The 14,124-nt window shown below is 37.3% G+C and overlaps 2 protein-coding genes across 2 annotated transcripts; one reads left to right on the plus strand and one right to left on the minus strand.

Moving 5' to 3' along the window:
• The first annotated feature begins 5,449 nt into the window (after positions 1–5,449).
• On the plus strand, positions 5,450–10,275 carry LOC113345466 (sucrose synthase 4-like). The gene is made up of 15 exons (XM_026589243.1): positions 5,450–5,748; positions 5,827–5,962; positions 6,046–6,197; positions 6,320–6,512; positions 7,090–7,208; positions 7,333–7,549; positions 7,637–7,732; positions 7,842–8,015; positions 8,122–8,238; positions 8,321–8,487; positions 8,620–8,844; positions 8,986–9,307; positions 9,414–9,658; positions 9,772–9,910; positions 10,031–10,275. Exons 1-15 carry the CDS (start codon positions 5,651–5,653, stop codon positions 10,076–10,078), a joined length of 2,448 nt encoding a protein of 815 aa, XP_026445028.1. The 5' UTR covers positions 5,450–5,650; the 3' UTR covers positions 10,079–10,275.
• On the minus strand, positions 10,251–12,522 carry LOC113345467 (pectinesterase-like). The gene is made up of 2 exons (XM_026589244.1): positions 11,322–12,522; positions 10,251–11,115 (listed from the first exon to the last, which is right to left on the minus strand). Exons 1-2 carry the CDS (start codon positions 12,349–12,351, stop codon positions 10,421–10,423), a joined length of 1,725 nt encoding a protein of 574 aa, XP_026445029.1. The 5' UTR covers positions 12,352–12,522; the 3' UTR covers positions 10,251–10,420.
• Between the last annotated feature and the right edge of the window lie 1,602 nt (positions 12,523–14,124).

The raw sequence follows: 14,124 nt of genomic DNA on the forward strand, positions 1-14,124 counted from the left end.
AAAATTCATGAGACTGATTATTATGAGAATAACTCGGATGGTACCAAAGACCAATGATCGAGTGTCAACTAAGTTCTATCCAACAAACGAGGTCGTATTTAGAAACTACGATTGAACTACTCACAACCTGTAATACTTCAATTATATAAACAAACATAATGTGTAATATAAATAACACATACACCAGAAATTTTGTTAACGAGGAAACCGTAAATGCAGAAAAACCGCAGGACCTAGTCTATATTTGAAAACCACACTGTATTAAGCCACTATAGACTAGGCTACTACAAATTAACTTCGGACTGGAATGTAACTGATACCTAACCAAGTCTCACACAGATTAAGGTACAACCGCGTTCCTTACGCCTCTTGAATCCCAGCAGGACTTTGCGCACTTGATTACCTTAGCTTATCTCATCCACAACTAAAAGTTGCTAAGACCCAAATTCGAAGACTTATAAACAGATTATGCGAAACACAACTCCAGACCTCTGGCAGTTAAACCCGTTCGCAAACAAGAGTTCCGACCCGAACCAACATTCACAATTGGCATACTTGGTACCCATACTGTGTTATATCTAGACGTTAGTAATAGTTCTAAAAATCTCATTTAATCATTGAAATATCCTTTGAGACAACAATGGTAATCTTACACATACCACTATCATCAAGTAATTTTCATGTGATTAATCGATCAATATGAAACTTCCCAAGTTAACATCAAATGATTGTCTCACACAAATCATGTAAGATGTTCAAGGTAATTTCCATAAGATCATCTTGACTTAACATTTAGTTTCCAACAAATGAATTGTCGACAATTAAACTCGCCAAGTAGATGATGAAGTTTAGCTAAAGTTAAAAAGCTTCCAACATGTATTTCAAAAAATATATAAATGAGATAAACTCGGCTTGAAATTTCAAGTGTGTATACTATAAAAGTCTATACATCTATACGACTTAGTCTCTTTAGAATATATAATAGAATAAACTTCTGAGTGATAGATAAATTTAGCCTCCACATACCTTTTGTTGATGAAGTTCCTCAAAGCTCTTCAATTCTTTTACAATTGGTGAACGCCGTGAAGTCCAATGTTCAACTACACACTTCTATCCTAATTCGAGACATAATTATTAGTAGACTAGAAATCAAGTATTTTGATCAACTAAACTTGACAAACAAGCTTGAGATAAAAACGCTTGCGAGTTCGAACGAGCAGTGCAATGCCAAAGTATTTAAATAAGCGGACTAAGAGATTTGGCCTAACTAGGATACTTCCCTCTCCAGTATAGTATTACAAGTAATATTAGTATTCGGTTGTTCACAAGACAAATTTGAGTCGAACCATCTTCTTTATTAATCTACTATAAGTCATACGACATAGTCTCAATAGATAAAATGATGGTATAGTTAGTAGAATAGAATGGCTCAGTCTTTACATACTTGATACATAAGTTTTCCAAATGTCTTCGTCGACCTTCAGTCTTCAAGGGTGATCTATGATACTCACTACAGTTTTAAGTTATCTGAATCTTGACTTAATAAACTAGAAATCAAGATACAATTTTTATTACCTAACATTGACAACAAGCTTGATATAACAAAACTTGTAGATTCAACCGAGCAATGCTCTACTTAACTAATATAGCTTTTCCAGATATATTTTTTGATTGCTGGAAAATCAAAAACATATAATTCGAAAATCTTAATTAAAAGATTATACAATATTTCGGATTGAGATCACCTTGAGTATCAAGGAATATATTTCAACAATCAATGATAAGAATCATATACATGTTTAAATTATATCACATCTGGAACTTTCCTATCTAGCAAACCTTAATTCCAAACTCACCCAAAACCGTAAAGCGATATGTGAATGTTGAAATTCGGTTTTGCGATCGGTTCTATCATGACTACCAGTATAGATTAGGATCGGTTCTACCAAGTCTTAAAATGTAGGTAGGGATGGGTTCTACCATGACTCTCCAAAAAAGCTAGGATTGTTTCTATCAAGTCTCCCAATATAGGTAGGGATCGTTTCTACCATGATTCCGAACAATAGCTAGGATCGGTTCTTCCAAGTATCCTAAGATATGTAGGGATCGATACTACCTTGGCTCTCAACATAAGTTAAGATTTGTTTTACCTGAATTCCCATTTTAGGTTTGAATTGGTCATCCAGAAGATCTTCATAGAAAACCGAACCAAAACACCTATTGATTTCGTTTCGACTACGAAACAAGTTCGTGTATGTACTTATGTTAAACCAATGTAATAAAACACGGTTTCATAGGATGAAACCAAGTTCGTGTATCTTCTCTTAGTTTCGAATACGAAACTAAGAGAAGATCATATTAATCGAACACTGTTTGAATGTCCTGATGGTTGGTTAATTTTTAAGACTGCTCATGTTTCTAAAAGCAAGCTTATGATTTTCTCATTGAAATTGCTGAGCCAGCTTGCATGCTTGATTCAAAACACGTATACAAATCAATGCTATGGGAAAGAAAAAAGATGGGTTTATCCAGAATTTGATGTTACTGCAGTGTATGGGATTAAAGATTTATGAAAAGGAATTAAGGGTTTGTGAGAAGATTTCTGAAATTGAGAGAAATTTTTGTTAAATGGAATCGGTACCTGCATCTCTTCTTCATCCGTAGCATGGTTTTTTATCGATGGAGGTGGTGGTGCTTGATTTGAAGATGTTGCAGGTAGATTTTTTGTGTTTGAAGATGTGATGATAGGTTTTGGTTTTTTCAATTTTGGAATTAGGGTTCTTTAAAGAATGAGATTTGAATTGTTGTAGAAATTGAATCTATGGTTGTCCTCGATTTGCATAGATATTGAGCAGTGATTAAAGAAGATGGAGATGTCGTTAATGTAAGAGATGACGAAATGCTGTTGTAAATACAAAGATGTTGGGGTTTGAGATAAATTCGATCTTGGATGCAATTTGATGGAGAAAATGACGAGATTCGGAAGGGGTTGAGGGTTTCTTCTACAGAAATTGGTGGTTGTTGTGTATGGTACTTTTCCTAAATCTATCTCAATCGTATGAATTTTGGGGTTTCTTATTGATATTTTTGTCTCATAGCACCGAGCGTATTAAAGATTTATGATAAAATTGAACCACCATTAATGGTGAAGATAACAATTTGCTAGATTAATTTGTTGGGGTTCTCACTGATGTATTTGCAGAGATGAAATCTAATTCATCTAATATACCAGTTCAGCTGACGGTCAAACATTGAAGATCAGTATTAAATGGAAAACGGTAAAATCACCGAAGAAGACGAGGGTATTTTGGGAAGGTCATGAAACACGTGTATCATTCTGCCACGCGTGCATAAAAACTGACTCAGCTAACTGAGTAATGGACGGAAAAACTAACAAGGGAAGAATTCACTAATTTAAATTTTTTTGGGGAGGAAACACTAATTAGCGATTTTGGGAGAGGAGGAAACACAAAATAGGCCTTGAAAATATAGAAATTCTATCATTTTTGAAAAAGTACAACCTAACCCAATTGATTGCATCAACAATATTACTAAAACTCTGAGAGATTGGAACTTAAATTCCAGTAGAGGGCTCGGAACTTCCAGGACTACAGCTAACATTTGTTTCCCAACCGATCTTTCCCAACATCCGAGGAATGGATTCCAAGTTGATGCCTCTTTTGAGGAATCTGATAATACTTATGGGATAGGTGTAGTTTACTGGTGTGAAGATCAACTAATTGATATTAAATTTGGTGCAGGTATCACGACAAGCGCAGATTGCGCAGAAGCAATCGGCATCAAAAAATCTGTGGAATGGGTTTCAGAACTAGGTCTATCTCATGTACAGATTCGAAGTGATAGCAAAGGATCTTTGTGAACAATAAGCCAAGCACTTGTGATTGGAGAACGAAATCTATACTAGCTGATGTGCACAATCTTTCGGACAAATTTGTGTTTTGGAACATAGATCACGTAAAAAGGCAGTTTAATGGTGAAGCAGGCGCAATAGCGAAATGGTAAAGAAAGAAGGAAGTTTGTGTTTTGGAAAATGACAGAATTTCAGACTGTTTGCTCATTCATTGGTCAAGCACATGCACATCAACTTTTTTGAGACTGTTGCATCACCACGTCAACCAGGGGCGGAACCACGAAATTAAGAGAGGGGTACAAAATTTTTTTTTACGGATAACATAAAATGAGCACAGAAATACATGGTCCGATGACCTAATTTATTAAACTATAATGACCAAAAGCACTAGCAACATACAATCAAACTTCAAATCTGGTGATATAATCGAGAGAAGAACGTAATCACATCATCAGGGACATTTACGTTTGGTTAACAAGTTGTTTTTGGTCTGGACTTTTAGGGGTGCAAACATGGCTTTTTTTTTTTTGGCTTGAAAAAAATGCATCTCGCCGAGATTTTGAAAATTAAGGGGATGCAATTACAACCCCTTGCATAGGACTGCCTACGCCCCTGTCATCAACCACTTGGTCCCCACCAGTGGACACTCAGACATGGTACATAGTATTGGCGGAAACCTGGGTTGCAGGGACGCTCCATTTTTTGAATTGTGTCTGCATCCGACTCACGTCGGATACCTGACGCTATTGGACGCTGGACCCGACGCGTGTCCGATGTATCAGTATGTGCGTTACATGCACGTCTTAGTTGGACGCACTGATAACTCGGGTTTAAAGCTTTTTTTTCCATTTTCATTTAAACTTCTTCCTTAATTTTTACTATTATTAACTAAATAAAGAAAGACAAACATTTAAGTCTTTATCAGTGTTTTCTAATTGGAAGTGACATCCCATATACCCTTGGTTGGGCATGTCTTGTTCATGCATTTTAATTGTGTCATGTATTTAATAGTGATCGGTTGATTGACCTTCGACGTTACAAACAAACGATCTCTCCTTTTTTTTTGAAATTTATACACATAACATTATTTTCAAGTTTTTAGGATCGAAATACTTGACTTTGTTGTATAAATAGATAATTATATATATAAATAAAATATGCATATACGCGTCGGCGTCCTAATTTGTTGAGAATTTTACAGTGTTCACGTCCACATCGTGTTGTGTTCGCATCTACTGGTCCGTGTCTATGCGACCCGGGCAAAAAACTTTATGATCTCGAGAGTCGAAACGATGACACCGCAGAAGAATCAACCAAACAACAAAAAAGCAATCAAACCTTACACGGACTTCATCATTGTCACGAAATACCACGAACAAACGTGGCTTCCATGCATGCAGGATGGCAAATTGCGGGCCCCACTCAAAGTCTCATTTGAGAAACTTTCCGGTTCACCCTTTTACTGCCATTTGTCGTACAAAAGGTCTCTCCATTTATCTAATCACACGTCTTTCTGCCCACGGCTTTTTTACTTATTTTCACCAATCAAAATACAAATTAAATTCCCACTAGCTTTTCCAGAACCCAAAACAATGTTCTGAGATAATCCTGTGTATGATTCTCGGTGGTTTCACTGATCTAGAAGAAAAAGACTCCACTTTTATCATTTCTTACACTTTATTGATCAACTAGCTCACTTTGTGTATATAAATCATCAAATCTCACTTAGTAGTAGAACAGTTGTTCTTGTTCTTGTGGTTTTAGTTAAGAATCATCATCATGTCGAACCCTAAATTTCAAAGAGCACTTAGTATAAGAGAACGAGTTGAAGATACTCTTTTAGCTCATCGGAATGAACTCATTTCTCTGCTCTCCAGGTTCTATGAATTTCCTTTAATTTCCATAAATTTTACTGTCGGAGTTCTACTTATATTTTTTTTGCTTGTTTTATGAAGGTATGTTGAACAAGGGAAAGGGATACTGCAACCCCATACATTAATAGATGAACTAACAAACATATGCAGTGAAACTAATAAATGTGCACCCAATCTACTTGATGGTCCTTTTGGTGAAGTTCTCAAAGCTACTCAGGTACTAAATCATTCTAAAACCTTAGTATTTTGTTTAATCTTGGCTTCTTATTTTTGCTTAATATATGTGTTTTCATCTTCTAGGAAGCAATCATTTTGCCACCATTTGTAGCATTAGCAGTCAGGCCAAGGCCAGGTGTGTGGGATTATGTTAGGGTCAATGTTAATGACTTGACTGTTGAGCAATTGAGTATTTCTGAGTATCTCAAATTTAAAGAAGAACTTGTTGATGGCCAGTAAGTAATTATGCTGTTCAATTCTGGTTTCGGTTACTTTGTTCTACAATTTTGGACATTCTAGAGTGATTGCTTTGGTGAAAAATTGGTTAAAGTGTTTGGTCCTTCCTTGTTTATGTCAGGTTTAGTAGTCAATTTGTACTGGAGTTGGATTTTGAACCATTCAATGCTAACTTTCCGAAGCCAAATCGGTCTTCGTCAATCGGGAATGGAGTTCAGTTTCTGAATAGGCATTTATCGTCAATTATGTTCCGGAATAAAGATTGTTTGGAGCCTTTGCTAAATTTTCTTCGTGCCCATGAGTACAAAGGCCAGGTATGATTCTGATTTTCCTTTTCGTTAGTTCATTTTATTATTTGGGGTTTTGAGAGTTCCAACCATGTGCAGATGCCTCTCTTGTAGAGTGGTAAAGTTGTTGGGCGTTTATATCAATGACTTAAGTAAGAAACCTGTTAACGTCAAAATTCTTACAGACAAAAAAGTAAAATAAATAGTTCTAATCTTATTGTTGATCTAATTACTTCAATCGACCATGATATGGATCTTTTTTCTAGGCACTGGAAAATAGTGTTACAATTCATGACCTGGGAGCATCTCCATGTGGCCTGGCCTCCATCTGAGATGTTGCTCCTCGTACACAATGTGCCTGCCCTCCTTTTTATGTTGTTGGTAAATTAGTGTTTGGACGAGTTAACCTAAGGTCATGGGTATCAACTCCAATGACTTTAATACCCCATTATAGAGGTATCTACACTAGTGACTCTCTTCTAAAACACTTTCCGATATTCGGGCATGAATTTCATACTTTCATAATAGTCTTGTAAGTCACTGTTGTTTCCTCCTGCCTCACAGTAGAAATAAAATAAAGGTCAGTTATTTGATTATGGTCCAGGTTATGATGCTGAATGACCGTATACATAGCTTGTCTAGACTTGAGTCTTCTTTGGCGAAGGCAGAGGAATATCTCTCTAAGATCTCGGCAGATACACCATATTCTGACTTTGAACACAAGTAAGTTGACACGTGCTGATGCATCAAGTCCCTTCTTGTATGCACTTATTATAAGTTATACGTTTCCAAGTTCGGTCTAATAGCACTTACTGCTTATGCATGTTTGCTTCTTCTGTTGGACCAGATTCCAGGAAATGGGTTTTGAAAGAGGTTGGGGTGATAATGCAGGCCGTGTATCAGAGAACGTGCATCTTCTATTGGACATCCTTCAGGCTCCTGATCCGTCCTCCTTAGAAAAATTTCTCGGGAGACTGCCTATGGTGTTTAATGTTGTTATTGTTTCTCCACATGGATACTTTGGCCAAGCAAATGTTTTGGGTTTACCTGACACTGGTGGTCAAGTACTGACAGCTGTACTTCTGTTTGTTTCTTAGAATTCTTTGAGTGTTAGACATTATTGTGGCTGAATCTGTTCAATTGTTCTCCAGATTGTGTATATACTGGATCAAGTCCGTGCACTGGAAAGTGAAATGCTTTTGAGAATAAAAAAGCAGGGTCTTAACGTTACTCCTAGAATCCTTATAGTAAGTGCACTCGGGTATCGTCTGATTCACTAGTAGTTTGGTGAGGGTTTAGTTGTTTCTTTGTTTGATGGTCTCGATTATCTAATACTAAAGTATCCATTGATCAAAGGTTACTCGTTTAATACCTGATGCAAAAGGTACGACTTGCAATCAACGGTTAGAAAGAATAACGGGGACGCAATATACGCACATTTTGCGGGTTCCTTTTAGAACTGAGCATGGAATTCTACGTAAATGGATTTCAAGATTTGATGTCTGGCCTTATCTAGAGACCTTTGCAGAGGTAGGGTCATCTTGTTAATTGTTACTTCTTTTAATCGGTCGGGTTGGTTTGTCATTCCTGTTCTCTAAGTCATCTTCTTTTCCTTCAATTTTATATGCTTTTGTAGGATGCAGCAAGTGAAATTGCTGCGGAGCTGCAGGGAGTTCCAGATTTCATCATTGGAAACTACAGTGATGGAAATCTTGTTGCGTCGTTGTTATCTTATAAATTGGGAATTACACAGGTGCGGCATGAATTTGTAATTCCTTATCTAATCTATCATTTAAGGGAGTCATCATCTAATTTCTTACGTTCTTCTTTTCCAGTGTAACATTGCACACGCCTTGGAGAAAACAAAATACCCTGACTCTGATATATATTGGAGGAAATTCGAGGACAAATACCACTTCTCCTGCCAGTTTACTGCTGATATAATTGCTATGAACAATGCAGATTTCATAATCACCAGTACATATCAAGAGATCGCTGGAAGGTATTCCTTAGAACTCGTTGCCATTTATGTCTCTGTAGTTTTTGGTTGCTTCTGAACTACAAATGTGCATATTATTACGTATCAAAAATTCGGCAGATGCTTATGTAGTGTTTTGTGTGATAACTTCAACAGCAAAAATACTGTCGGGCAGTATGAGAGCCACACAACGTTCACTCTTCCGGGATTATACAGAGTGGTTCATGGGATTGATGTTTTTGACCCCAAGTTTAATATTGTTTCACCCGGGGCTGATATGTCCATATACTTCCCATATTCTGAAAAGGACAAAAGACTTACATCTTTACATGGTTCAATTGAAAAGTTGTTGTATGATCCAGAGCAGAACGACGAACACATGTAAGCTCTCTTTTAACTGCATTTCTAGGTTTTTAATTTTGTATCTTCCATGATGAAATGCGGCATTTTTTGTTCTCGTATGGGGACCGCGTTGATAGTATAGTTCACCTAGTAATTCTATTTTCTTATTTATGTTACCAGTGGTACTTTGAGCGACCGGTCCAAACCCATTATCTTTTCCATGGCGAGGCTTGATCGAGTCAAAAACATAACAGGACTGGTAGAGTGGTACGCTAAGAATACTAGACTCAGGGATTCTGTAAACCTTGTTGTGGTTGCTGGTTACAATGATGTCAAAAAATCCAACGACAGAGAAGAAATTGCCGAGATTGAGAAGATGCATGACCTAATGAAGCAGTACAACTTGAACGGCCAATTTCGATGGATATCAGCGCAGATGAACAGGGCACGTAATGGTGAACTGTACCGATATATTGCTGATACACGGGGTGCATTTGTGCAAGTATGTAGCTCTTTGGCATCCTATGGGTTACTTCTAAACACTTGGTTCTCACTACTCAATCACTTCTGAATTATTCTACTAACCAAACTCTGTTTTATCGATGTAGCCTGCTCTCTATGAAGCATTTGGCCTTACAGTTGTGGAGGCGATGACTTGTGGACTTCCAACATTTGCTACTTGTCATGGAGGTCCTGCTGAGATAATTGAACATGGAAAATCGGGTTTCCACGTTGATCCATATCACCCGAATCAAGCCGGTGAACTCATGGCAGATTTTTTTGAGCGCTGCAAGAAGGAACCTAGCCACTGGGATGAGATCTCCTCTGCGGGGCTTCAGCGGATTTATGACAGGTAACGTCATCCATCCCTGATGGACTTGCTGTAAACTTGTATCTTGGTCAAAAAAAAAGAAGATGTTGTATGATTGGCATCACCTTGATATTTCCTCAAATGTAACTTTGTAGGTATACTTGGAAGATCTATTCAGAAAGACTAATGACACTAGCTGGTGTTTATGGTTTTTGGAAGTATGTCTCAAAACTTGAAAGACGTGAGACCCGGCGATACTTAGAGATGTTTTACATTCTGAAGTTCCGGGAACTTGTGAGTGGTTCTATCATTCATTTTACTAGCCTTAACATTAAGACCGAGCATTCCAATTACTGTAAATTTGGTTGGTATTTGTTGAGTAACGGTTTCACGAATTTCTTGTTTGTTTTTCAGGCAAAATCTGTTCCACTGGTTCCAGAAGCAGTTGGCGATGGTCACTGAAGTATATTTAGAGACGGTCACTGAAGTATATTCATGGTTATCAAGTAATGTTGTTCACGAATTCAATATACCACTCAGGTTAGTGTATAATATCAAATAAGAATTCATGAACGTCGAGATAGATATATAAACGTAGTAATTTGTTTGGGTAAAACAACTGAATGATAAGTGATTGGTAATGAATACAACTTTTATTATAATCTCATGTTTTTTCAATTCTGATGAAAACCGATTACTCAGTTTGATGGTCTTCAAAACCATCTGTCAAGTAACTCAACTAATAAAGCTAGGAACCAAGAGTGTAGCTTCATATCATTATTCATTTAGCTTTGGATGCACAATTTAGTTCAAACCAGAGTAAAATGGGATGTTATCGGAAGGTAGCCAGTCGCTAACCTGGATAAATGATTCTGCTGTGAATTGATTTGCTTCCATAGAACTGTTGATAACCCTGTAACCCGGCCAATTCACCCTACTAATAGTATTGGCTCCGGGTCCTCTGTTCATATATTCTCCATAGTATAATGTACTTAATGCAAAGTCACCATCCCATTCTAACCATCCCCGGGGATCAACAACATCGTCAATTAATGAATTCAAGTAAACGGTTCTTGAATATTGTCTCCAAGGCCTTCCCAAGTACGTCTGAAATTCAGACTTGAATGGTATCAAATCAGCTGCTGCAGTAACTTTGCAATTCAAGATTGAGATCCCAGTATTCTGGTTTGGGTCTTCTCTTCCTTGAGCAGTGAAAATATTCTTCTGATTTGGATTTGGTTTGCGTGCATATAAATTACTGTCTTGAAGCACCACTGCGGCATTGCCAAACACGAAGTCGACTGTGCCGTATACGTCGCACTCTTTGTAGAACTGTCGAAGCGAATGTGCGTAAAGAGTATCTTGGTAACCCACGAAACTGCACCGGTAAAATGCTGACAGGTCCGCTCCGCTTCGCAATGCAACAGCTTGGTGTTTGCTTGGACCAGCTGAGTTCTCAAATGTCATATCTCTTGCAATAAATCCTTTACCCATCACAGCTGTATGAAAAATGCATATATTGAGTTATGATTGCAGAATTTAATCCCTAAAACTGTGATGAAAATGTTGATGGTAGACCAACTAAACAGATGCTGGTATAGAAATCATGGGTGGACCAAATATGGTTCCACCACATTTATGGTCACCTAAGCAGCATTTATGCATGGAATTGACCACATAAGCCGAAGTTTAAAGGAAAGCTTACCGACGGTAGCTGATCGGAAAGTAGTCCAGCCGTCAACAACATTCCGGTGAGCCTTCACAACTGTTTTTCCAATTCCGTCACCAATGAACATGAGCATGGTTTTCTTCTTCACTACTTCTACATTTTCAAAATATCCTCCTTCCTTGATATAAATAACAAATCTCTTGGTTGAGGACTTGGGTGCAGCTTCCACCGCTTCACTTATTGTCGTAAAATTTCCGCTGCCGTCTTTCGCCACCACCAAATCGGCACTCATTGCAGTGGCATTTGTAGAAGCTTGCAACAGTCGTCGGTCTTTTCTAGTTACCCATCTTGGAAACCCATCCACCATTTCACCGTACTCGGGAAACACTTGCTGGTCAGTTTTCTTCTGCTCTTTTGGAATTTTTTCCAACATTACAAGTGAATTAGAAACCAACTGAGAAATTCTATACAATCTTTTCTCAATTTGTTTCCGTATCTTCCCTTTACTATAAAAGAACCCGTCAAGGCACGTAAACTGGTTCGTCATTGAAGCACTAAACAATGTCTGTAAATGATGGTAACGCTTGGCAGATGTATTTCGCGACTGCAAATCGGATAAAGCATCACTAAGATCAAGAATGGTATCTTCGAAAAGCTCAAGACAGTCGTCTAAAGCTCGGTTTTCACGTGTATCGATTTCGCTTCCGAATTTGTTCTTGATTCCAGTACAATTAGAAGCTGAAATCTTCACAATGTCGACGGTATGGTTAATAATTCCAGAGATAAGTTCTGCTATCGACTTTCTTTTCAGGCTGGTGCCAGGGAACAAAGAAGCGAGAGTCGAAATGCAAAGCTCTGGGTATAGAGTCCCTTCACAGTTGGAATGTGCAACTTGGAGATTTTCATCATGGACGTGTAATGGTGATGATTTGGAGACGACATTGTGGATTTTCTTTGTGATGATGGCTTTGTTTGTTGTTGTTGTTGATGAGAGTAGTAGGAGAAGAAGAGATGAGATTGCTAAGATTGATAGGAGAATCCTCATAATGTTGCTGAGGTTATGCATGGTGTCTGTGATTTCTTGCTAGAGGGAAATGAAGTTAGTGGCTAGGAATAGGATGATGTGATTTATAATAGTAGGAATTGGTGTTAAAGTTTTTTTCATGACAAGATTCATAATCAGTGAGGGTCTACCCACCAAGAGAGCAGTGGGCTTCATTTAATCACTGCACACTGCAAAGAAACCTATTTTGAGGCTTGAGGCGGACCGAGTTTTTCTTTTAGGCATATTCAATTTTCAACCGAACCTATGTTTTTGTCTAGGTTCGGCTGATAATTTCAAGGTTCGGCTGATAATATCCAGCCGAAAGTATGCCTTAAAACATATCTGTATGCCTCAAAACAGATTCATTGCAAATCCAAATATGCAGAAAAATGTAAAAAGTAAAAAGTAAAAAAATGGGTGCCTGGATTGCTGGTGAGAAGGTAAAAGGTAAGAAAAAACATGGTGTGACAGTTAATAATGAATAAAATGGTGATTTTGGGAGATTTTTTGAAAATATGTATAACCAGTTTTTGAGTTCCACACTTGTCCATTCATGGCTCTATCATTGACGGTCAAGGCTTGGGCATTTTATACTTCCTTGGCGATAAAGAATCTAAAGCAAAACACAAATTCATGGACTAATAGTGCCGAGGTAAAAGCATGCACGAGGAGGACCAGTGTAAGGTACAAAAGGCAGCATATTGGGAGGTAAAAGCATGCACGAGGAGGACCAGTGTAAGGTAAAAGCATGCACGAGGAGGACCAGCTTGTGACAATCATCAACCCGTAAATTTTCATCCCAAGAAACATGACATGTGGTTGAGCTAAAATCTGAGTGAAGAATTAAATCAGTGATATTTAATAGAACCGAGAGTGGCTAAATATTTCACGTGGATCCAATTGTTGATAATTGTAAATATAGTACAGTATGGCTGGATATGGTTATCTTTGCATTGATAGAAAGTGAATTGATGCACTTATCACGTTCAACCAATATTTATACATGGTATCAAATTAAATTGAATTATCATCAATTTATCACAGAATTGTTTTGCCAAGTTAGGTTCACTTTTCACCAAGTTTTTTTTATTTTCTTTGAAGCAGGAAAACAGGAATGCTTGTACTATTTCCGGGTGGGCCTAATAGTTTCCCACAAGCTACATGATATATAATATATGAAACACGGATACTTCAAATTTGGTGGTGACGTATCCGTATCGGACGTCTTATCAATATCGGATATTTAGGGACGCCTTCAAAATCTGTTCATAATAATCTTCGTCTCCTTTCATGAAAATGTAAAATTATGCGAAAGGAGAAAATAGAATGTGGGATATTAGTGAAGATGCATTTGATCCACTACATGGTGTGGGAGAATTTGAAGTTGCAAATTCTTCACTTGACAAGCCATAACTAGAAGCGGTGCTCTTTGATGAATACAATATCGATGAGTGATGGGTGAACGGGATGTTAGATAGGTTTTATCTATTTTTTAAAATTTTCAGGAAAGTATTTATAATTTTTTTTATATTATGTGATTCTTTTTGGTAAAATAAATAATTATTATATTAAACACTTTTAATAAATAAACGTGTCACTACGTATCCCTAATGGCAACTGCAAGATGAAACTTAGCTTATATAAAGACAACTCTCTTTATTGATGTTTAGAAAATCTCTCAAAACTAAACACAAGCTCTAATCTTGCTCATATGATCAGCCACAACTTTGGTGATCATATATATATAGAACTATGAATTCCTTTTCCTAGTCCTATTACCTTATTACATGTCTT

Source organism: Papaver somniferum, unplaced genomic scaffold, assembly GCF_003573695.1.
Source record: "Papaver somniferum cultivar HN1 unplaced genomic scaffold, ASM357369v1 unplaced-scaffold_81, whole genome shotgun sequence".
Taxonomy (NCBI): domain Eukaryota; kingdom Viridiplantae; phylum Streptophyta; class Magnoliopsida; order Ranunculales; family Papaveraceae; genus Papaver; species Papaver somniferum.